The sequence below is a fragment of the Medicago truncatula genome, chromosome 1 (assembly GCF_003473485.1).
Source record: "Medicago truncatula cultivar Jemalong A17 chromosome 1, MtrunA17r5.0-ANR, whole genome shotgun sequence".
NCBI lineage: Eukaryota > Viridiplantae > Streptophyta > Magnoliopsida > Fabales > Fabaceae > Medicago > Medicago truncatula.
The window spans coordinates 45729208-45755558 of record NC_053042.1 but is presented as its reverse complement, the minus strand read 5'-3'; the positions used below and the strand labels follow the sequence as shown (position 1 = coordinate 45755558).

General features: G+C 34.1%; 2 protein-coding genes across 2 annotated transcripts; both read left to right on the top strand.

The window, feature by feature from the left end:
• Positions 1 to 13062: 13062 nt before the first annotated feature.
• LOC11422382 (uncharacterized) lies at positions 13063 to 15018 on the top strand. The gene is made up of 2 exons (XM_003591788.4): positions 13063 to 13220; positions 14133 to 15018. Exons 1-2 carry the CDS (start codon positions 13218 to 13220, stop codon positions 14535 to 14537), a joined length of 408 nt encoding a protein of 135 aa, XP_003591836.1. The 5' UTR covers positions 13063 to 13217; the 3' UTR covers positions 14538 to 15018.
• A 3696-nt stretch (positions 15019 to 18714) lies between these two features.
• LOC11417811 (coiled-coil domain-containing protein 130) lies at positions 18715 to 22553 on the top strand. The gene is made up of 7 exons (XM_003591786.4): positions 18715 to 18868; positions 19773 to 19835; positions 19918 to 19997; positions 20525 to 20633; positions 21035 to 21194; positions 21471 to 21634; positions 21725 to 22553. The coding sequence occupies exons 1-7, from the start codon at positions 18866 to 18868 to the stop codon at positions 22082 to 22084; spliced, it is 939 nt and encodes a 312-aa protein (XP_003591834.1). The 5' UTR covers positions 18715 to 18865; the 3' UTR covers positions 22085 to 22553.
• Positions 22554 to 26351: the final 3798 nt, after the last annotated feature.

The window sequence follows — 26351 nt, the reverse complement described above, 5'->3', positions numbered from 1 at the left end:
TTTAATTATTTGAAATGGCGTGGAAAATTAAAGGGTTAATAGGCTTTTACCCCCCTGCCATTTGGGGGTCTTTTGGTTTATCCCCCTATGAAAAAAAAACTTGGAGATTCCCCCATGTAAAATAAAGATTCTTTGATTTAACCCCCAAAGGCCATCTCGCTGGGTAAATGAGATGACGTGGCTTGGTGACTGTGTATTTATTTATTTATTGATTTTTTTTAATTTCCACGTGGCACACATAATAATTTTTGTACAAAAAATAATACTAAAGATGTAAAATACCTAAATTACCCTTAATGCTTATAAAAAATAAGAAAATTTTCTAGAATTTTTTTTTGAAAATTAAGTTCCATAATTTATTTTGTTCTTCTCCAGCGGAATCTTCTTCTCTCTTCTTCCCATTTTGTTCTTGTCTTCATAATCAACCAAATCATACTCTAATCATCATCATCATAAACACTCTAATCATCCTCTCTCTAAAAAAAATTGTTATGTCCAACAAGAACAACATCAACAACAACAACATGATCTCCTTTAAAACAAATCTTATTCCCTCTTTTAAACATCAAAATCAATAAAACAACAAGATCATCAATTATATCTCCTTGTACCTCTTCAATTTTTTTTAAACATCTTAATATTATTCAAACAATAACAGTGTAGAAAAAAAAAAACCACTGAGGCACCAAAGAAAATCAATTGAAACCCACGGCTTAATACTGTACAAACCTAAAACCTCATGCCAGCTCTAAAACAACATCAAACCCCTTCAATTGAAACACACAAAACACCCACTTCCTTCTTCAAACTTGTTTAATCTCGTTTCTGCATTTTTAATCTCCGATTTGGTACCGATTCAGCGCAAATCTGCTTTTGATTTTGACAAAGATTTCGGCCCAGATCTGTACTTTTACAAATGTAGTAGTTGTTGTGGTGGTATAAAACGGCCAGAGGTAAGCATATAAGTGGGTTAACATTGTGTTTTTATTTATGGGTTTGGATTCATTTGATGTTAAATTATGGGTTTTGGATTTGAAAGTTTGAGTTCATGATTTTGAAGAATTGATGATGAACGTTGTGATATGAAGTTGAGAAAGATGAAGAGAAAAATTAATTGTGGAATAGAAGATTGTGAAGGTTGAAGATGGTTGTGAGGAGGAAGAAGATTTTGAGGAAGAAAGAAAAAGAAGCTACGGTGAAGAGAAGAAGAGGAAAAAGAGGGAGTTTTTTTTTTTAATGGAATAAATAAAAATATAAAAGAATTTTTGTAAAAAAAAAATGAAAAAGAATTATAAAATTCCAACTCAGCGTGCCAAATATGCAATTTTTTCCAGTCAGCATGCCACGTCAGCGTTTCTGCACAGTCAGATGGGTTGAGGGTCTAAAACCAAAGAATCTTTAAATTACAAGGGGGAATCTCCAATTTTTTTTTCCATAGGGGGGTAAACCAAAAGACCCCCAAATGGCAGGGGGGTAAAAACCTATTAACCCAAAATTAAAATGCATCAACAACGTAAAGAAGATAGAAGAGATGCATGATAATGACACTAGACCTATCATGGCTGCATGGTGGTGGGAGAACAGATTGCAGGGCACCGACCTTGGTTGGCTCCAGGATACCAGCTACAACATGATTGACCATGGTCTGATCTGTGCCTTTGTGAAGAGGTGACACGAGGAGACTTCCAGCTTCCACCTTCCGTTTAGGGAGATGACAGTCACACTTGATGATGTGGTCTCTTTACTGCATATCCCCATGCTCCTGTCCCACGAGTCCATATCACGGGACGAGGCGGTGGAATTGATGGAGGAGTACTTGGGGTCTGATAGTGATGCTGTTATTGAGGTCGACAAGACCAAAGGTGCACATTGCCAATTTAGCTACTTGGAGAAGATCTTCAAGGAGCGTTTGAAGGAGTAGAGGGATTTGGCGGCTGAGTATGGTGTGACCGAGGAGGTGGAGAGGTTGCGAGACCAGGCTGTCCGCATATATTTTCTATACTTGGTGGGGATCACGATATTCACTGACAAGAGCCAGTGGGATGTTGAGGTGGTGTAACACCCCGTTACCCAAAAGTAATTAAATAATTAAACATACATCAGAGTAAATCCCAAACGGGCATGTCACACTACATTTTCAAATTTTTCTTAAATAGAAATATAAAACTATTTAATTAAACCTCAATAATCTGCAGCGGAATATTTGCATTAAGAGCAACAACATTAACTGTTTAATTCTCCATGATAATCCTTGGCATAAAAGCCTCAACAACATAAATTCAACCACTAAAAAGGGCTACAACAACAAGTTTCAAAATATGATACATAAGGAATGAAACATAAATAAGGTAAACCCATCCCAAATGTATCAGAGCCCTAGACACTTGAGCCACCACCAACTACTCAGGATCACCTGCAAGTTACCCATAGGAAGGGCAACATTTTCAAGCAGAAGGGGTGAGATTCACAACAATAAGATATAGATATTAAAATTCGTCAATTGAATCTAACACCCTAAATATAATCAGTTCATCATCTTATATGCATATGTATATATACTTCATAAAACAACATCATCATCATCAAATCAATCATCATCATATAGGTATAAATATATACTTCATCAAACAACATCATCATCGTCAATATGGCAACTACAACCAACAACACCGACTCATGCAAATGACATGACAACACCGCTAAGACAACACCCTAGACTCCTCAGTAAATGCAAATATGCATGTGGTACCATAATCAGGGCCGTGACCCACACCGCTGTCGAATGGTTAAAGCATTCTCATCAGGACCTAAGTCCTCACCGCTCAACACCGCTTTTGAACAACTAGTGTTCCACCACTTTGAACGACAAGGCGTTCCAGAGCCGAAGCTCTCCCACTTTGATGTTATGCAACTACCCAACCTGTGTATATCTACATACAACTCAACAAATGCATATATATATATATATATATATGTATATGACTCAACTCTTCATAACTCCACACTTGTATGATTTAATGTATGTAAACATACAACACAGTCATCAATAGTTCATCATTAATCAATCCAACAATCCAGAAAAATGCACAATTTATCTTAATCATGCTCATACATCAAGCTCCATTCAAAACGTTCAAACAGGATTCAACAACTCAAGGATATTAGTAATCAACAACATCAATTATATTAGCTTAGATACATTGAGAGGCTATACCCTTATAGACAACTTCCATCCCTACCCCAAGGGCCACTCATGAACTCATTAGACCCTTATACAACGTTATATCTTTCCTAAAAACATCTCTATACGTTTAGGATAAAGTCCCTACACTTAGGAAGAAGTTTGGAAGCATTTGGAGTGAAGAAAATTGCATTTTAGGGTTTATGGTAAGACAGCATCAGTCATACTAAAATTACACATTTTTCTGTCAAAATCGCCTCATGATTACTAGAATCGCCTCATGATTTCGACAGTATCAGACATACTAAAATTACAGATTTTTCTGTCAAAATCGCCTCATGATCACCAGAATCGCCTCATGATTTCGACAGTATCAGACATACTAAAATTACAGATTTTCTGCAATTTTCTACCATGGGAGCCTCCTTGGCTTCAATTCTCAACCCTAAACTCTCCAAAATCATCCATAAACATCACCGTATGATTACCCTATCATTAAAACGTTAACCCATCACAAACCTACCTGATTAACAACTCTTTTCACCATTCAATTCTATGGTTTCTACACTTTTTCATTCAAAAACCAATAATCAAAACCTAATCCCAAATTTCTCAATTTCTACCAGAAACATGTTAAATCAAAATCAGAATTACAATCTATACTATTGAAAGTAAATCTCACCCTTACCTTAGTTCAGAAAATCGCACGACACACGGTTGATCTTGGTTCTACTTGTTCTTGGTTTTCTCTCCCAAAACTTGTTTCACGTAAAACTGCTTCTGACCTTTTCTTTTCCTAACTCCCAAACTATAACTCCCCTTTATTTCATTAACTCCCCTTAATTCTATTAAATCCTAATTAACTCCCTAATTTCTAAAATAATAATAATTCCCACTAATTTTAATTATTATTTTATTAAACCATATATTAAAATGCACACACCACATAAATCACCAAAAATCATATAAAATCACATGTGAGACTCCAAATAATTCAAAATAAAATAAATAACAACTAGGGCGTTACAGGTGGTCTACTTGAAGTTCTTCAGAGACCTTGATCTTGTTTCTAGATATTCATGGGGAGTTGCGGCACTAGCTCACTTGTATAAGGAGCTCAACAATGCTACACGTTGGAACTGCAGTCAGGTGACAGGATACCTGACTTTGTTGCAAATATAAATTAAAAACTATGTTTTATTTTTTAAAATGGAAGTGTATATGATTTGTATATTTATATGTGGTTGTCTTTGGTGCAGGCTTGGGTGTTTCATCACTTCCTAGGTATGGGAAGCAAGGATGTCTGGGAACGATATGTAGAGAATCAGTATCCACGCTCGATGCTTTTTTTTTACCACTGTCTGGTTTAGGCACAGTGGAGAACTACAGAAACTATCTGGATGCGCTGGATTTGACAAGGGTTGTCATGGCTCCATATAGAGAGCACCGTCAGACACATCAGTTTGAGCGGGTCAACCTTTACTCTGGATGGCTGAGATTCGGAGAGCGCATGGTGAGATATCTGCCGGAGAGGGTGCTTCGTCAGTTTGGTTGGGTTCAGACCATGCCGAGACATCCCGTTGAGAGTGCAACTGTTGATGTTAATTTGGTGGAGATCACAAACCGCTTTCTCCGTGCACTTGATTATGCGCTGACACCTCAGGAGTTGGGAGAGCCTGAAGTTCATGGTGTGGAGGCAGAAGATGGATATATCGACATTCCCATCCACGCATGATTCTTCCAAACATGCCGGTACCGGTGCCGAGGCCACCAGAGCGTGAAATCCATGATGCGCGAGCTGCTCATGAGGATGGAGACCTTGCCTACTTACAGTTTAGCGGAAGGATGAGCCGCATCAGAGACCACATCTATGCTGTGATGAGAAGTGGTCTGGTGCCGAAAGGGACTAAGGAATGGCAGCATTTGGAGGACACGTTGAAAGAGGTGCATGATGGGAAAGTTTACTGTCGTCGGGGAGCTACTGAGGATGGCATGGGTGGTGGTAGTGGTGGTGGAGAGGTGGCAAAGGTGCTGGGGGTGTAGTTATTAGGGATTGATTGTACTTTATTTACTTTTAATGTTTGAATATTTTGGATCATAATGTTATGTAACATTTGGATAATTATGTTTTATTAATGTTTGAAAATTATATTGTGTTGTTAATTTCGATTTTATAACTTGATTTTTTGGTTTGCATATGGTCAAAGGCCAACAACATTGACTAAATCTGCTCTAAAACAGAGGCTCAGCCAAAACAGATGGCTTCTGCCTCTGTACTGATGCATTCCGGATTATATAATTCGGACAGGTTTATCACTTTCCGGATTATATAATCCGGAACCATCGTTCACCACCCACTTTTGTTGACTTTCAACGGGGTGATTTACACTATTCGGATTATATAATCCGAATTCATCTATTCATTACTGACATCTTCATCCATCAGGGTGATTGATAAGTGCTAGAAAGTTGTAATTTAAGTGATATATTTTAGGCACTTTTGTTACTTGTTTTGCAAGTTATTAAGGGAAAAGCCGAGAAATAAGTGATTATTGCCCTTTTACGCTTTATCTATCTTACTTCACCCATTTGTGCAGGATTCGAACTCAAGACATCAAGCAAAGAGAAGAAAATCGAGAAAAGTACAAAAAGGCAGAAAAAGGAGATCACTCGCCTCCAACTCGCCATGGCAAGCAGCAAAGGCGAGCAATTCCAGAATGCAACAAAGATCACACGCCACCAACTCGCAATGGCGAGTAGAAGGCGAGCTTACTCGCCATGGCGAATGGAAGGACTCGCGAGGCGAGTAAGGGCGGTTTAGCCTCTAAATGCTGACGTGGCACAAACCCAATGGGGAAGAAACTTCAACTCGCCATGGCGAATGAAGCAGCTCGCGAGGCGAGTGAAGGCAGACTCAGAATTCTATAAAGAGCCCACTCAACCATTTCAGAGGGAGATAGTTTTTACATAGTTTTTCACTTAGTTTCTCTCTGTGTTTTCACTTGTAATATTCTTAGAGAGAGAGAGATAGGGCTTGTGCTTTATAGAGTGAGAGTGATAGAGAGTGGATTCTTCATCCTTTGTTGAGACATCACAAGTTGTAATGAATCTTGCTTCTTCAATTCATTCTTGCAAGGCTTCCATGACAATGAGTAGCTAAATTTCCTTTGTTGGGATTAGAGGTACTTGATCATAGTTTAACATGTAATCGTTTGATCTATAAATATATGGTTCTAGCATTTGAATTGATATTGAGGTTATTCTTGCACTTTAATCTTTATCTTTGATTTAATTGTGATTGAGAAATACTTTTGAATCTAGGTTTAGAATAACCATCTGTCAAAACATAGTTTCTAGACATGGAATCGATGTTTTGATAATCACCTTGAGTATCCAAACCTAAAGCTTTCTTATCATTTAATAGATTGAGAAATCATCGATTGAACGATAAGATCGACTCTTGAATCATTCAATAGTTTGAGACATCGACCATTGAATGATACAATTGATTTCACAATATTGTTTGGACACGAATGGTGTTGTCGAGGGATACGTGATAATATCAAAGAAAAGCTAGAATCCATGTATGATCATTAGGTTACGTGCGACGCTCGATCAAGGAACTCTAATCCTAACAAGTTTTACGCCCTATTAATCTCAATTTTATCATTTGCAATTCAGTTACTAAAACAAACAATCAACTATCGTTTAACTTGAAATGATATTTGGTGTCGAACGGTCCGTGATATCGCACTAGTCCCTGAGGAGACGATATAAATACTTACTATTGTTTGATGCAAAAATACTACATCAGTGATGAAGTGCCAAATCCACAAAATAATCCGGAATTTATATTCCGGAAATGGTTCCGGATTGTATAATCCAGACTAAGGGTATTTTGGAAAAAAAGATAGGGCGCGCGAGGAAAGGCATAAGGTGGGAAAAGTAATAGTCTTATCTAATTTGACCACTCATTATTTATCTAAGCAGGCCCATATTGAAGGACATAGGGTTTAGTTAGAGGAAGATCTCATATGACTATTCTTTTTTAACATGTTATAGCTACGAAGTTTCCACCATCGATCAACGGGAATTAATCTTCCTCTAAAAACTTGTGGAACTTAGGGATCTCCTCCCTCAAATATTATGTATACGTAAGAGTTAGAGATCAAACCTGTAACTACTTGTTTAAATGATCGAAGTCCATTATCATTTAATCAATCCATTATTGATAGGTCATGGCTATTAGCACCTATTTGTATTAAGACTTACACCATTAACAAATTCATTTTTATTTTTATTTTTAAAATAAAGTGCTTGATTTGGTAATAGAGTCTCACACGGTTTGGGCAATGTGGTTTTTGATCAGGTGGCCTTTCATTTGCAGTCGCAGTCTATCTGTGCGGTTATTATGTACAAATTGTAATCAAGCACTTTGTTGATTTCATCATATAGCAAAAGCTATTGACAGTGGCAGTGGATCCACTACAAGTGTTAATGTCTAAACTTGAAAATGCATTTTTGACAAAGACATGGCTTGCTGATTATTTAAGAATGAACCCACTAATTATTATGTTTGCTATATATGGGGCAGTCGGCAAATCCTATTTTTAATTATATTTTTTACAAGACTTTGGAGATAAGCCATCACTAGTTTCCTTTTACTTAACGATTTTAGAATAGTTGCTGGTTGTTGGCTCATTTCTAGATACACTTAATATAAAATGTATGCAGTCAAACCACGATTTTTTTTTTCTTATTCTGATGGTTATACTATTATAAATTTAAAGGATTTAAACTAATTTATATTGACATTAAAACAAAAGAGTAATGATATTCTTTTGAGTATTTTATTATATTGACTTTAAACAAAAGAGAAATGATATTCTTATTAGTATTTTATTTTGTGATCATTTTTGTGCAATTTTCTCTCTCATACATTTAATATGTTCTTACTCTTTCTCTCTCTTTCTATTTCCGTCTTTATTATTTTTAACCAATAAAAAAAATAAAAAGAAGGTTCTCCCAAAAGTTATCACATAATATAAATATCATTACTCTAAAGAAAAAACTGGCATTATTTTACCACACCGCTCTATTTTGGTAGGTGTATTTTGAAAATGATTGTATGAAAATGAAAATTTAAAATGTCCCATCAAATGTTATAGTATGTGAGTTATGTAGCTCATTTGATTGAACTAAGAGACTAAATAAGTTAAGAAGTTAAAGATATCTGGTGCTCGAATCCTAACATAAGAAAATACTTATATAACAATCAACATACTAACATTTATTGTTAAAAGTAAAAAATTGATTTTATTTTTAGGTGATCACATATATCCATTAAACTCTATTATTGTTTCTTGGCTACCATATTATTTATTAGTACGAAGTTTCCAATTTATGTCGGAAATTGGTGCAGCACAAATATTTTCACTTGAATAAGTGTTGCGATGGTTGAGGGTGTTAAATTGCGTTGTTATTTGGTCCCATACGAGTCATAACATGTGTTGGACCAAGTTAAACATTCTTGAAAATGTTCTTATAATTATATGAGTGATCGATATACCTATATCGTATGCTGGTTCTCTAAAAAAAGAACGTAGCTATGTTGGTAAATGTCTCACCTTTGATTAGTTATAGTCTCTAGGCCTGTTATTTTTGTATATATATGGGTTGACTATCTCCTCACTATATTCTATTTATCATTTGCCTATTTTTTTAAAACGTATATAATAATTTTAAAAAAAAAAAAAAAAAAGAAAGGGAAAGAGTATTGTTTTATTAAACATAGTGGCAATAATGGTCATTTTACCACCTTGAGATCAATGTTAAGTTCTTACTAACACCTTAAGTGTTTGTTTGTAAATTTAATTTATATACATGGTTAATATAGATACCTTTTGCACATCATAATAGTTAGATCAATAAAAATATAAAGTCACACACACATATTTATGATCGATTGTAGTTTATTAACACGGTAATCTTATCAAAATTAAACTCATTTTTTTATTTTGGTTTCTTGCATTAACTATCTGTTAATTAACAGATAGTTTGTAATCTGTGAGATAGAAAGTAGAAAAAAGTATATCATATGATATGAACCCGAAAAAAGATGAAGTCTTCATGTGCATAATTCATAACCAACAGGTTTATTATGATCACGTGAATGCACAAAATGTATTTTATTAATCTTCAAAGCTAATTTTCCAAACTCATCATATATATTTAATTATTATGCTCCAACTGAAATCTTCCCAATGTGTGCCGTGCCGTCCCAGTTATGTTTCTTTGAGATCACTCACCCACGCATTATAGAATAATATAATGATTTCTTGTTCCCTTTCATGTATCTTTACATTAACGAAATAACCAAATCATGATAATCACTAAATTAAATTTGAATGCCCTGAAAACATGAAAATGCATATAGTACTATTTACTTTCTGTATAATATCTCATGCAATAGTGGTATGCATCATACTACACAAAAGTACTATGGTCAATTCTGGTCCTGGTAATTCATTAATATCGATCAATATGCAGACAATAATGGAGATCAAAAAGAGAAAGTTAACAGAACAAAAAATATATTAATTTAGTATAGCATCGTGTTACCAAGCATGACCTCATTTTCCTGAGAACCAGAGGGTTAAGACAAAATAAATCGAGAATTCAATCAATGGTGTAACGGGTTTGGACCAGTAGGCACACGGCGCTTCTCAACCCCATAACGTGGATCGATCGCTGTGTCTGAAGGATCCTTCTGCACTGCAAAACCTTGAGGATGAAGATGCTTAAAGAAAGGAGAGAAGTGAAATTTTCTTGCTAGAACTTTTCTGCTGTGATGAGAGGGTGATGAATGATGACTTGCTTGTATGATTTGTTTCTTGTAGATCTTTGAGTACTTGAGATTGTAATATTGATGAAAGAGCAAAAATAGGAGAGATAGCCATAGTAGAATGTGAACTACTTGATAAATTTTGAGGGCCATGGTGATGGAGGAAGAGAAGGAGATGGTAAATGGTGAGAAGGGGAAGCATGGAGCATGAATTAAGATATGGAGGAAGAAACTCTTAAGATAGAAAATAGTTTTTGAGTTGATGGAGGTTTTGACAACTTGGATTTGGTGGATTAGAGTGTGAGATGAGAAATAAGTGTGAATGCCCTTTTCATATGAAACATGAGAGTTTAATTAGAGTAACATTTTGATGTTATAATCTCAATGAGGAGAGTGAGGAATATGAGAGGTAGAAATTAATAGTACTTCTCCCAATGAATGTTTACTTAGAAATAAAGAAAAAACTTTTATTATCATAATGTCAAATGTCAAATCCGAAATTATGCACTATTATTATTATTATTATTATTCACAATATATTCTAGATGCACCGGGGAAAATGAACAAATAGAGATGATTGGGTGTAAGGAAAGATCCATGCTGGTTTTGAGTGTATTGCAACTCAATAAAAGGGTGGGGAATGTGCAATCTATATTTTCTATTGGCAAAGCAATCTAAATCTAAGAACTATTTGACAAAGGTAAGCTCATAAGTGACGGTGCAAATTTAACTATTGGATAAATGTGAAGGACAAGTTTGTCGGATAATTCAAGGAGTGTCGAGAGTAACAACAGACTAATGATATATGTCTACTAAGAGATTAAACATCACATGAATCATCTTTCTTTAATATTTAATATTTAGTTCAGTCATATTTGAACTCAACAAAATTAAATGATGGAGTTCAAGTGATTAATAAACATCAATTAAGATCAAATCAATTAAGTATTCAAATTCAATCTCTAGTTTAGACAATCTTTAACAAAATTTTACTTACCACGTCATAATTACCGAGTGGTTGGTTGGTTTAATGTATGCATTTCTACCTTTTTGACCCTGGTTCAAAATCTGCATCATGTTTTATCTAAAAATGCAATACTTGGGACACTTTTCCCTCAAAAATACTGTAGTGGTTTAAAACTAAGTAATAAAATAGGAAAAGATACAACGAAGAGAAGTTGATAAAGGGAAAGCAATTATATTCTCCCTTTGTTCTACTTTTCCCTATATTATTTTTCTACTTCTATTTTTAATTTCTTATTTCTTTATAACTAAAGTGTTATTTTATTTCATAACGTCGACAATATTTACCCACTAACTTAATTAGTATTTCATTGATCTAATATCTTGACTGAGTTGATAATCGGTCCAAGTTATATAACATTAAGTTAATATATTATATGACCCCTTGATACGAGTACATTTGTTTATAGGTGTTTGGTTTATGATTTTGATTATAGGTGTTATTGTATTTTTGTCTTAAAATTTTGGATGTTGTGGGATTTTGTATGTGGGAGTTATGCATTATGAATGTTGTGTTTGCTTTCTAGGTTATATGTTTGTGGTTTTGATTTTAGGTGACCTTTTTTTGTTAGGAATGAATGATGGTATTGACAAACAAAATGCTGCAAAACCTTATGCAAGAATCATTTATCCAAGAAAAGCTTAATTAAACAAAACCAAATGTTGATGGATTTGGTCATTTGGATTTATTTTGGATATGCTTGCAAATTTGGTGAGCTAATGATCAAAAGTGGATACATCATATATGTAATCATCTTAAACTCTAGAAGATCAGTTAATTAAGATGAACTTGGTGTTTTTTTGGTTAATAAGAAGGGTTATCGGTTACCCCCAATAAGACGCAAGCAATAAGAAAAAACTAAAAACTCTTACAAGCTAACATAGCACAAGAAGCAAAGTTAGGAACTACGAATAAATTCTCAAGGCCATCCGACCTATTCAACCTAAACTTGGTAAAAGTATCCGCAACTTTGTTGATTTTAAGATAGACATGTTGAAACATGTAACTTATAAACTTAACAAACAACTAAGAAATCTAAAAATTTATATATATGATAATAAAAAGATGTCTTCAACGGTCTACCGTGTCTCTTCACTATAAGCTCAACAGCTTCATGCGAATTCAATCCAACAATCACCTTCTTAAAGCCATAATCTAGAGCTAGCTTTAGTCCCATGTAAACTACCCAAAGTTCTTCCATAACAACTGAACAAGCATTATAATTACAAGAAAACCTATAAATTAAACTCCCATTTGAGTTTCGAACAACTCCATAGTTTAATTTTTTTATCGACTAGCTGGTCAGGTACGTATATCATTTTCTTTTATATTAGTTTTTTTGGGTTAATGGTACTTTACCCCTCTGTAATATATGTCATTTCCGGTTTTCCCCCTATAAAATATATTTTATGATTTACCCCTCTGTAAAAAAAAAAATTATCGTTTTTTTATGACCTATTAGGGGGTATTTCAAAAAAATATATTTTACAAGGGGTAAATAAAAAAAAATTACAGGAGAAAAACCGAAAATAACCTATATTACAGAAGGGTAAAGCACCTTTAACCCTAGTTTTTTTCTTTCTAAATTTTGAATAATTTTTGAAGTTAACTAAACATTTTTCAAAAATTATTTAGTACTCAGAAGTTTTGGTGGGTATCATACTATACTCTGTAGACAAGATTAATTAAAAAAAAAATTAAATTCTTTTTAAAATAAATAATTAATTGGATGTTGAATACTCACCAACATTTGTAACAAAAACAAAAAGAATACACACCAACATTTTATACACTGTACATCAAAATTCAGCACATCTCTTGTTAGATCAAATTTTTAAACTAATATATTTAAGGGGTTCTGAAATTAAGTTATCGAAAAGAGATATTCCAAATAAAATTAAAAAAAAAAATAGGGTAGGTGTATTACAGATTAAAATGGAGTATGAATAACAACTTCCATTCATTAGTCCAAAGTGGAAGAGCTTGCAGGCAGGCCTATAAGGAAAGCCCAAAGTATCATTCTCTGCAGGCCTTAGAACCCGAAAATCTGTATTCCGACCACCGGCAAAGGAAGATTCAGCGAAACCTCTTCATTACAACTTTCTCGCTGATCGACCTTATGATCCGAAGTGAAAAAATAATCAAAATTTGAACAAGGATACATCGAAATGGTGCGTGCTCTCTCTCTCTCTCTCTCTGTTGCTTCAAATTATCAGGATTAGAGTTTTGTTTTTCCGATTCATGTTTCTGTTGTGGTGTTTGATTTTGAAGTTAACCTATTATCAATTTGATATTGTTACTGAAAATTACATCATTTATCAATTTACCCCTTTTCACGATTTAGGGATCAAATTGATGTATGATACGATACATTCTACAACGACTGTATTAATGTTTAATTCTTTATTCTGTTATGGTTATTTCGTTTTGGTTGATGATGTTATGTTGGTTGTTGTGGGTGGAGTAAATAGTGCAGTGTGTAATTCGAATATGTGTGGTCTTCTGTTAATCTGTTATAGTATTGTGTCATAGGAATTTAGGAATGAAAATGGATATAGAAAAAAAAAAAAAAAAAAAAAAAAACTAATACTGGAGTATGACAATTTGTTACAAGTTATATGGCGACACAGGTAGGGTGTTGTATACATTTTTTCGGTAGAAAGGAAATTGTTTAGGGTGTTGCATATTAATTTGTATATTAGATTTTAACATGATGTTTCAAAAGTATGCATAAATTGTTATTGGCACCAATGATACTGTTAGTCACCTGTGGTATCCAATTCCAAACTAAAATGGAAGTATAAAGTTGAAGGATTTGGGGTGGCCGGGTGGCAGTTTACTTCGGAGTATATCACTTTATGTTGAAGCTTTAGTGCTTCCTTGAATGAAATTGATACACACACTCATGGCGGAAACTGGTCATTTTAATAGATTTCAAATGTCTAGGTGGTGTTGGGGGAGGGGATAGTATATTCTTAAGTGCAAACTCTGGATAATGTTTTGGTCACGTCTCCTGAAACATTGATATGCTCAAATTAGATGTATTAAACATGTACATAACTCTAAATCCTTTTTTGAAACAGGAAAAAATTGTCTTTGGTTCTTCAATGATTTCATTGTTTCAGAAACTTCTGAAAAAACCTCCATCCTCTAGATTCGTCGCTGCCTTTCACCCTTTACAAACACCAAACCCCATTATTCCTCTTAATCAAGGACACGACTTACCCACTGAAACTCTCCCGACAAGCCCAATATTAACACATCAATTTGTTGGGTCCTCAAGTTCAACCTTGATCTTCCCTAGTTTCCCTTTTGGGTTTGCTTCAAAACCCGTTTTGGAAAATGGGATTCTTTCCCATGTGGCAGAGGATGCTGAGTTGGAAGATGCTCAAACCCTTTGGGCAGATAGCGTGAAGAAGAAGCGGAAGAAGAAGATGAACAAACATAAGTATCAGAAGCTTAGGAAGCGTATGAGGAGACAGACTTAGGTGAGGGTTCAATTGTTTATGAGGCTAATGAATTATGATTTGGTTTTTCTATGATCAAAAGAAACTGTGATATTGATTTTGTTTCAGTTAGTTTATAGTGGAGGAAAAAACAATTGAGGAAAGTGGAATGATGTTTTAATTTACTTGGATTCCAATTGTTTTGGTTTTTTGTTTTTTCTTGTAATAACCGCTGTTTCTTGATGATCTTTGACTTGAGATTGTAATGCCCATGAAAGAGCAAAAATAGGAAAGATAGCCATAGAAGAATGTGAATTACTTGAGATTTAGGCCATGATGGAGGAACAGAGAGTCTAGAGTAACATTTTGATGTTATAATCTCCATGCCATGGGGAGTGTGAGGAACATGAGAGGTAGAGATATCACTTTTAACATTTATTGTTTCATGAGAAATAAAGAAAACCTTGTATGATTGGTAATGTAATATCAAATCAGGAATGATTATTATTATTATTATTATTAAGAAAAACCTTGTATTATTATTAAGGGAAATGTTAACCTTGTATGAGGAGACTGACACCGCTTCAGGGCACTAGTTAAGGAAGCAAATTTGTGTAGTCAATTTCTTAAAAGTCAAAAGTTCTTTTTCAATTTAAAACTTTCTTTTTTGGTCTCCTTAACTAGTGTCACGGAAGTATTGGTTAACATGATCAAATAGAAGATATGATTGGCTGTAAGGAAAGATCGATGGTTTTGAGCATGCTTGCAATCCATATTGGTGACTTTTAGCATGAGATGGATCGATGTGGCATGCTGTTTTTCTTACCATTGATATAATAAACGATTTTAAGGGCGGTGATACAAGATGGGCAACCTAAATTTTACCTATAATGTAGATAACGGAGACATGTTGTAGAATGAACAAAACATAATTGTTTGACTAATATCATAATTTGAGGAAAATAATATTGCTCATTCGCCGGTTGCACTGCACCTCAGTTTCAACAGCTCTACTAGGCTTGCTCTTACGTCTGCTTCCATTATGCCTAAATTCATTTGTTTTTGCCAACTCCTTCGTGTTTGTTCAACTATCAATGTCAATTTCTTCCTCAGCAAATATCATATTTCTCTTTAACCTTGCAAAAACAAAACTAATTTCATTTGTTTTTTCATCAATCGTGTGTATAATCAACCATCTATGCAATTGGCGTTAAATGGTGTGAGGGGAAGGGAGAGGGATCAAGCTTGTGTTTGACAAATAGAAAAATGTACAGTAAAAATATCTAACGGTTGAGATTTTAAATTATAAAATAATAAAAGGTTGTTGTGATATGAGAGAAGAAGGGAACATGATTTGTTTGTTATTATTATTATGTATTTTTATTAAACAAATATTTGTTTTTTAATTTAAAATCTCAACCGTTATAACCTTCCGGTAGCAGTTGTATGCTAATGGTAGAAATGAGTTGATTAAAAGTCACTCCGAAAAAGGCTAACTGGTAAACGTAGAATTAGTTAAGAATTGGTAAATGTAAGGCTAATTGTAAGTTACGCCTCTATATATTGCTTGCTACACTATGGATGTCAATTTTCACCTTGTGGTTGAGCTAATTGGTAATTATAAATGACATAAAAGTATATTTTTAATATTAATTTTTAGTTAAGATAATGGTGATGAAAATGAGAGGAAAAAATATATGTTAATAAACTTTTTTTAGAAGAAGCTAAGCTAAGAAATGTTATAAACTCGTGAAAAAACACTAAAAGCTATAGAGAGAACATGCATTATTAAATAGGTATATGAGTTCTCTTGTTTTTCACGGGCGCTTCTCTTCTCCCTACGGAGGTTGCGTCCTCTCTACAACCCTAATTTCATCTTTCATCTCGTTTTTCTGATTTTTGGGAGATTTTCGCATCACTTTTCCGGTGACCTCTCTTTGGAGTTTTCGTTTATTTCGGAACCATGGCGGCGACGAATCCAACGACATCCGGGAAATCCTTCGCACAAGCCCTTTCTGGCGCGGTTTCATGTGATTCTTTTCTCTCGAAGCTTCCTCCAAAGGTGATAATGGGCGATTCAGTTAGGGTGAAGATTTCTCAAGCTGTGTATGAATCTGGTCTAGCAGCTTGTCAGTGCAATCTACACGGCCGTTTAACCCTTCATAAAGGAGATTCGCCATTAACTACGCAAGCTTTGAAGGTGAAACTCAACAATCTCTGGCCTAATTTGAACAATTGGAACTTAATTCCTTTAGGAAAGGGATTTTTGAGCTTAATTTTAGTACAATTGAGGAGATGAAACAAGTTTGGGCCATTGGTGTTGTTAATCTCAAACCTGGCTTCATGCACTTTTCTTGTTGGACAAAAGATTTTATCTCTAAGGCGCAGGCACAAACACATGCTCAAGTATGGGTTAGGCTAATGAATTTGCCACATGAATATTGGGGAAAACAAACGATTTTTGAGATTGCATCAGGTTTGGGATCACCACTTACAATTGATGATGCTACAGTGAATAGGAGATTTGGCCTTTTTGCTAGGGTCTTAGTTGATGTTGATTTGGCCAACAAGATGTTTGACTCTGTTATTGTTGAAAGGGAAGGCCATGCTCTCTCTATAAGTGGTTCAGTATGAGAGACATCCATTGTATTGTGCACATTGCAAGAATTTGGGGCATAGCATTCATACTTGCTCTAAAATGAATCATGAGACACCTACTAATGTAACTAGAAAAGCTCACAATGTGAACACCAAAGCTCAGTCCAAAGCTAGTTTGAATTCCAAGAAAGATGAGGAAACTATTGTTCACAAAATTGCTCCATCTAGCAATGAGGCAGTTGGTAAAAAGCCTGCCAAAACTCAAATTCCATCTGATAATATGGAATCACCAAGCAACTCTATCACTGCTGTGGAAGGTGGTGAGACTCTATGTGATAATGTGACCAAGGAACTTGTTAAGACTATGCATGTTATGAGTAATCAAGCTGAGATACATACAACTGACAAGAACTTGGATGATTCACCTGTTTTTGAGGTCACTGAAAGTGCTAAACAAGCATCCAAGGAGAGTGTTTGTTTGGAGAAAGTTACAAGCTCTGAGGATCCTTGTACATTGGAAAAGGACTCATCACAACTTGTTGTCTTAGTTCCAAACACACAGGTGTTGGAGTCAGATCATGGGAGGCACCCCATGCCAGATCCATATGTTGATACCAGTTTGTATCATTTTCCTTTGGTCACTCCTATCACAACTACAGACGAGGTGCTTGGCCCTGATAAAGGGAAGGTTATAATCACTGGTAGCTCCAAGAATTTTACTGCAGCAAGCATGAAGAGTGTTCAAATATTACGCAAGTTCTGGGGAGATGAGGAGGATACAGATCCTGCTACTGACAGTACTATGGATCCGGACACTAACACTGAGAAATTGGATACTTGTGAGACTAGTATTGCAGGAAAGTACTTAGTGCAGCATCCTCATAACGATAGCTTTGTCAAACCTGGTAGGAAGGCAAGTAAGAAAAGAGTTCAGAATCACAATGGCAAAACCACTGATGGCGTCACAAGTAGTGAGCACATCCAAACTCGTTCCAAAAAGGGTGTAATCAAAAGCAATCCCAAATATGTTTGACTGTCATGAGATATGTTGTCTGGCAGATTAGTTTCTTGGCAGATTATGGTTTAAGAGCATAGATTTAGCCAACAGTTTTCTTTGCTTCTTAGCATATATGTTGTTTTAGTTGAGATGGTCATAGTTGACCTGCTTATTTGTTGTAATAAGGTTGAGGCCTATTCCTCCTTTGGATTTTAATTTTTCTAGCTTTGATCAAAAAAAAAAAAAGGTATATGAGTTTATACGGAGTCAAGATCTTTTCCATTTATCAATCTCTCAATTTCTTACATTTAGAGAGATAAAAACACAGAAATTTAAAAATAATTTATTTAATTAATAGTAGCGGGATCCATTTAGTGGCAGAATCCACTTCATATTTTTGGTATCTATCTCTCACCAAATTGAATTTTCCATTTATTTTTAGCAAATGGAAAATATCTTAACTCGTTTATACGTTATAAGCTATATGCTATAACTTAGTGGTTTGGCCATGCAAAACATGAGGGGGTGTACAATAAATTAGGAGCGTGTAATTAATAACATCCATTATTGGAAGGGCTGATGGTTGTCTTTATACTTTGCAGGACCCGCCTTAGAAACCGACTCAGACCAGATAATCAAAATATTCCGACCCAGGAAACTCCTTGATCACGATTTTTTCATTCATCCAACAAAACTTTCCCAATCAGATTCAATTCTTCATCGATCAATCTTCTGATTCACGTACTAATCAAAATTTGAAGAACCTTACATCAAAATGGTGCGTATTCTCTTTCTCTTTTTAATTTTTTTTTTCGTTTTGTTGCATCAAATTTAGCAGAATTAGGGTTTTTTTTGGTTAAGGATCAAATTGATGGATAATATATTCTTCATGAATGGACTCAATTAATGTTTAATTCTAGTTTTGATTATGGTTATTGAGATTCAAATTGATGGATGATCAAACTGATGTTTTATGTTGATTGTGGAGCTTGGAGTAAATTCGTGGGATGTGTAATTCATGAAAGCTGAATGTTTTGCAGAATAAAAAAAAAAATTAGAATATCGAATACGTAGAATTAGAATATTACAGTATTTCATCATAGGAAAAATGGATTTAAAACTGATACAGAAGTAGGGGGAAATTTTATAAGTTTTACGACATGACACAGTTAGTCATTTTAGCTATCACAACCCATAAAAACTCTTTCCTTCACTGCCCCGATACATGGTTTTAAAAGATAGATTATGGGGTGAGTGGCGCTAGGAGAGTATTGAAGAATTTGACGGTAGTAATACACACGCTCATGGCATCAACGTGTCATTCTAATAGATTTTAAATGCCTGGGTTGTAGTGGGGAGTAGGGAATGCAAATTATGGATTTTGTTTCAGCTCCGCATTGTTTTAGAACTTCTTTATGGATGATATTAAAATGCAATGGATTTTTCTTTTCTTTTTTTTTTCAAAAAAACTTTAAAATTCTGTACATGTTTGATACATCTAATATGAGTACTTATGCATATCTCGGCTAAAGTGTTTATTTTCTATTGTCGGCCCCTGATCTTTGTCTCTACGTGGCCACCACAAGAAAAGAAAAAAATGTAACTTGTATGTATTTGATGATGCGGTATTTGTTGCTTTATGTTCCAATAAACTTAACTTGCATTGGTTGTATTTTCTACAGTCGTCCCTTGCAGCGGCTAGAGCAGATAACTTTTACTTTCCTCCAGAATGGGATCCAAGCCAGGTATATTTGCATACACAAATCTTTTCTGTTAAATTATTTACTATTTAGTACATATATCTTACACAATATTTCCTCCTTTCAGGGTTCTCTGAACAAGTTTCATGGTCAACATGCCTTGAGAGAGAGAGCAAGGAAGTTAGATCAGGGTATCTTGATTATAAGGTAAGTGATTCATTTTAACAGCAGCTACTAAGCTACAGTGTGGCCATTAATCCATTTGTCTTCATAACTCATTATGAAAGTTCAGTTTCCTACCGTAAATCCTTTATTCTCTGTAATATGCTACATGAAACCATGTGGATGATGTCCATTTTGTACCTAGAATAGTCAGAAATGAGTTGAAGCTATATCATATCTAAAAATGTATTTGATATGTTTCATGATTTATGAATAGAATAGTCAGAAATGAGTTGAAGCTATATCACATCTAAAAAAGTATTTGATATGTATCATGATTTATGAATTCTGACCAATTTAATGATCCATTATGATCAAAAGGGATAGTCTACTTTATATGATCAGAGGTGGTACATACCCGTGTCTTATATGGTTCTTGTATTTGAGTGCATGCTTTAATTTAGCTTCGTGTGTACACTTGAAAGAGCTGAACCAGTTGGCTTCATTTTCCAATCTGGGCTATTTTATTTTATTACCTATTATTCCATATCATCTAATGCCCATTCTTTCAGGTTTGAGATGCCTTACAATATATGGTGCGGAGGATGCAATTCTATGATTGCAAAGGGTGTCCGGTTCAATGCAGAGAAGAAGCAAGTTGGGAATTACTACTCTACAAAGGTATGTTGAAGTAGAGTGCAAAGCATCTAATGTTTATTATGGCTACAGCGACAAATTATTTTTTTATTTTTTAAACAAAGGCAGGTATAGAAGCACCTGCTCATGTGAACAAACTTGTTTAATATATTTGCATGCGATAATTAATTTCGATCCAATGGCAGCTTAAAGTCTTGCAATATTAATAACTTACCATGCCACACTTTTTGCAACTTTCTGAAAAAACTCGCTTCAAATTGAAAATTTCAAACACAACCAGTTATAGTCTAATAGTGATGTATATACATTCCTTACACATTATTTTGAAGGGTTAATGCACTGCATTATCTTGAGACCAATCTAAATAGTGCTGTTCAATGTGTCTTGTTTACTAATCATTAACGTGTTTATCTGGATACATGCAGATATGGAGCTTTACCATGAAAGCTGCGTGCTGTAGACAGGAGATCACCATTCAAACTGATCCAAAGAACTGTGAGTATGTGATCATCGGTGGGGCTCAGAAAAAAACAGAGGATTTTGATGTTGAGGATGCAGAAACTTTTGAGTTACCTGCTGATGAAGGTGTGCATGATGCTAAAAATCTTTTCTGTTATTTATATGTACATATGTTGATTTGGTGCGCAGTTACCCCAGTAGTTTGAGACATGCTATTGCATCTTTGAATTGGCAGAGTTTGCCATTGAACCTTTGGGTCCAACAGCTGTTTTCTATGGATTATGTCCCTTTAACAAGTTTAATGCTTTTTTTACCTAGCATTGCAACTGTGCTTAAGTGTAGTAACTGATTCACCACCGTGGATGTTAGCTAACTTAGTTTATTTTAAAATTTGTGTTACAGAGAGAGGGAAGCTTGCTGATCCATTTTACCGCCTTGAACACCAGGAGGAAGATTTGAAAAAAAAGAAACAAGCTGAACCAGTGCTTGTGCGTCTCCAGCGAATGTCTGATGCCAGACATTCGGACGACTATGCCCTAAATAAAAGTCTCCGGGCCAAACTTAGAGTATGTTACTTAGCTCATATAATTTGATCTTGTTTATTTATTCATTCAATTATCCTATAATATTTTCCCCTCTTTTTCCTATTTCCTCAGAGTCAAAAGAAAAGAGTTGCTGAAGAAGAAGCCGCTTCCAGGAAAAGGGGCCTTGGGATTCGACTGCTTCCAGCTTCAGACCAAGATGCTGCCGCAGCAGCAAAAGTGAAGTTTTCTAGTAAGTTTGACAGAAATAGGAAGGACAAGCGGGCATTGATAAATGCTGCCCCTATATTCCCAGGATTGTCTGTCTCATCCATGTCTGGTAAGAGAAGGCTGGAACTAGAGTCTAAAAGAAGAAAAATTTCTGCAAGCACAGCATCTAGCCTTTTGGCTGGAGGATATAAACCATCATCTTGGTCACAGGGTGCTGTTTTGCCAGGCAGGCAAAAGGGAGCTTCTGTGAATGCAAGACACTAGAAAGCTTAAAAATGTCCTCAAAATTGGTCAGTCACCGTTGATTTTGGCTTATTGACTCTTGAGTTGTACATAGAAATTGCTTGATAAGGTTCTTTGTGATGCAGTTGGTTTGGGAGCTTAATATAGAATTATAGATGGAAGTATATGTAATAATGTTGTATTCTATAATGTAAGTCATATATAATGTGTGATGGAAGTGTTTAATTTCAACTTCAACGAAGTTGAATTCTTAGTCATTTGTTGGTTAGATGGAAAAGTTCCCTATTCATGAGACTAGATTGTGTCCGGTTCTCTATAACCGAAATCTTCATAATTCATTTCGATTTGATGAAGAGTCCTTGAGTAATTAGTATCATAAGATTCCAGCAAAGATTCTGTCTTTGCTGGGCGATGAAAACTTGCATTGGTAATTTGTTGTAAGGTCAGAGTATACCGTTAAAGTTTATGCCTATAGAAAACAATTTTTAAATACTATTTTTGCTCATATTTCATTTCGGTGGGATTATCATTTATTTATCCATCTACTTCTCAGGACCTATTGCGAATACTTGTATTTCGAAACAGAAATATGGTCCTGCTCCCTTTGCTCTTACATTAAGAACTAACAAAATTTCATTGATATTACTAATTTAATCGGTCTATTCGATCCATGAAAGATCCGGTCCATATTCGGTTTTCTTGATCCATGTGAGCAAGGTCTATATTTCAAAAGTGTGACTAAAATGTTAAGTTGCTCCTATTTTGCTATTTCAACGACGGTTAGAGTTACATCAAGTACTATGTATTGTGTGTATACATGTTTTGTGTATGCAAGCATCGTAAATTTATTTTTATTTATATGGTATGGCTGCTGCATATGTTATGCCAATATGGACCAGGTGTTGGTCTTATTTCAAGAAAGGCCTGTACCCTTGCTGGGAAAATGTGGACAAAGAAATGCTAACAAAAGTCGACCAATTTCAACTTCAGTGTATATTGGGAAAATCTTCCCTTTAAATACACTAGTTAGTTGTGTGTGTAGGTGAACATTTCTCAGACTTGAGATCAAATAAATTTGATTAAGGATATAATAAGTAATAAATAATTAATACCTCGTTGATATTGGAGTATAAAATAAACTACTTTTTTTACTAGAACGGCTTATAACATGAGAAGAAGTTGATTTCTTTTGACCAAATGAACTGGAGTTGATACTAATACATAATCATTTAGATTATACATTACAACCACTAGTAGTAGTACTTAATCATCTAATCTTTTGAGAGACTTGGAGAGTGTCACGTTTGAATTGACTCGTTGGTCTTAGTCTAAGAATTAGCCGAAAGTGTAAATGAAAGATGGAAACGTAGATGTGGATATAAGAAAGATTGAAGTTAACAACTTAAGTCAATGGTACACAAAAAGAATGAATTCATATTTAACTTTCACAAATTAGTGGAAATTAATTTATATATTTTTTATACGCACATTTACTACACAATCCATTAAGAAGCTGGTCTTGATTGGTGGTGAAAATTAACTTATTTTAATCTTATCTTGATTATTTATTGGTAATGTATGGCCAGAAACTTTTCAGTTATATATATTGCACGTTATGCTGGTTGCATATATTAGTATATAGAAACATCCATTTGGATTTTGGACCACATGGATCGTCTATGGAATTATCAGTATTCAATTGCTATCTGTTGAAAACTGATCAAAAGTAGACATGCAATATAATGAGTACTATAAAATATTTAATTAAGACTTCACTATTGATATTTTCTTTTTGTTGTTGAAAGGTTCACTATTGATAGTTGAAATAAACAATCATGGTCGTATATATAAAATCAATGTCTCTCTGATAAAATGAGAATTATCCAACTTGCTTCGATCTCCTATGGTCACAAGACACCATGCTACTAATTGAGTGTTATGGCGACAAACTAATTGGAAGCCACATTAAATCATGACTTACACATGCCTATACACAAAACAAGATTGCCTTAGAAGCTCCACTTTGACATATCATTACCATTTGAAAACACCTCATCATTTTGCATTGCAGATCTTCTTAATCACCTAACATACTCAATACCTAAGTTTATAGTAATTTAAATGAATTATAGTTGTTTGCTTGCTAAATATTTTATTGAGACCAAATGCAAATCCTTATGTGTGCAATAGTAGTTAATTATGAGTAGACAAATAACAATGCTTAAACTGGTTAGAGGGTTCGGTAGCTCAACTGATTTGAACAAAGAAAAATAAGCTGATGATCCTAGATTCTAGTTTAAGCATTTGTCATTAAACAAAAATGCTCAAACTGGTCACATGGATCATGTTGATATTTTTTGGAAGAAAAAAATAAATGATAAAGCTAGTTTTATCATCATTACTTGTTTTGTGCTCAATAAAGGTGAGGTATAGTTCACGCTGAATTACTTGAGCTCAAATGATCTTAAAAACGTACTCCTTCCGGTCACATTTATAAGCAAAAAACTATTTTTTAGGTTCATTGAATGCCTAATATATTTGGTCTATTATATATACCAAATACATTAAGTATCCAATGAATTTAAAAAGTAATTTTTTGCTTATAAATATGACCGGAGAGAGTTCTTGATAAATATACTTAAATATACAATCGATCAGGCCATCATCATAATATACATGCATGCATGTCTCAATGCATGCTAATTTGTGCTATTTTATTTTTCATACTTTAAATAATAATTTTTTAGCAATTTAATTAACTTTTATTGCTCTCCTAAATAAAATGTAATTTTTATTGCTATCGAGTACCGCTAATCATCTCTAAGGCTCCAAATAAAAGAGAGAGAACATAAATACTATATAAAATCACGTAAGAGGTAATTGGCCATCATCATACTTGCATGTTAAAATATTTTTATGTATACGTAGTACTCCAAGATACTAAGATAGTATTATATGTTAAAAAATAACTCACTTGCTTGATTTAGCGGTGTTTACTTGGAATTTTAAAGTGTATTCCTCTCAAAATTTTAGATTTGATTACCTCTGTGTCGATTTTGATGGGTTAGTCCTTAAAGAGCTTTGCTCTAGTTTTAAATGAAACCCCTACTAATCGGATACCAAATTAAAAAAAAATACGCTAACAAATTTTTATAATAAAATTTATATGCATTTAAAACATTTGAAAGAAATAAGCGTTGAGTATTCTTCATTAATATATAATTATAAATATCTCTATTTACAGGAAAAAAAGGAAGAAAAAAACATGTGATCAAAACACAAAGTGTATAGTTTTTGTGTAAATCATAACAATCTATTTTCATCCATATGGTCGGATATCAATAAAAGCATAATTAAAAGAACTCAAAACCATTTTTATTTAATGGTGACCAACTTAATCTCTTCTCTCTCACTGCCATCATCCAAAAAACATATATTTTAAGTCTGATTCATCTAGGAACAACTTTATTAATTCACACCTTGAATGAAATCATCTACATCTAAAAAAAAAAAATCATCTACACCTCTATTAAATTCTCGCAACATTGTCTTATCTTTTTTTTTTTTTTTTTACCTCCAACTAGGATATTTATTTGTGAAATTTTTTATAAGTATCTGAGTGTTTATGCTAAGTATTCTATATGTATTCGATAAAATATTCTTTTTTAAAATAGAAGAAAATTAATTTCTATATTTCATGGATACAATGCGAGTATCTTTGGAGTATCCAAACTTCATAGATAGAGATGAATCTAGGTTGAAGGAAATGGTGCAATTGCCCCCACAAAATAAATTGTTGTAACTTTAACAAACTTTTATTTTGTCTCATAATTAAATATGTGTTGTACCTGTGAACTTAACTCAGTTGGTAAGGTACATTGCATAATATATATATAGGGGTCGAGATTCAAACTTCAGACGCCCCACTTATTCACCTTAAAGATGAATATTAGTCGTTAAACTACTTGACAAAAAGAATTTGTTTTCTTTTGTTGGTGAAAAAGAGAATTGGTGTTACTCCACTGCGTCGCATAAATATTAAATGTTAATTAAATAAATGATTATCGGATATATTTTAGTATAATTTGTCAGGGAAAGAAACATCAAGGAGTAACTTTTACTTAAGGGGCTTTTTGGTTGTTGATAAGTGGGCGAGAGGAGAGAGGAAGGAAGGAGTGAACTTTGGAGTGAATCCAAATTTCCTTCAAGATCATTTTTTTCATCCTCGCAAATTTGAGGGATTTGGAGGAGATGAGAGATAATAGTTTAACTTTATCAAACAAGTGAG

Coding starts and splice junctions, on each gene's coding strand:
- LOC11417811 (XM_003591786.4), top strand. Junction 20,634..21,034: donor GGAATTACTACTCTACAAAG/GTATGTTGAAGT, acceptor GGATACATGCAG/ATATGGAGCTTTACCATGAA. Junction 21,635..21,724: donor GTCTCCGGGCCAAACTTAGA/GTATGTTACTTA, acceptor CTATTTCCTCAG/AGTCAAAAGAAAAGAGTTGC.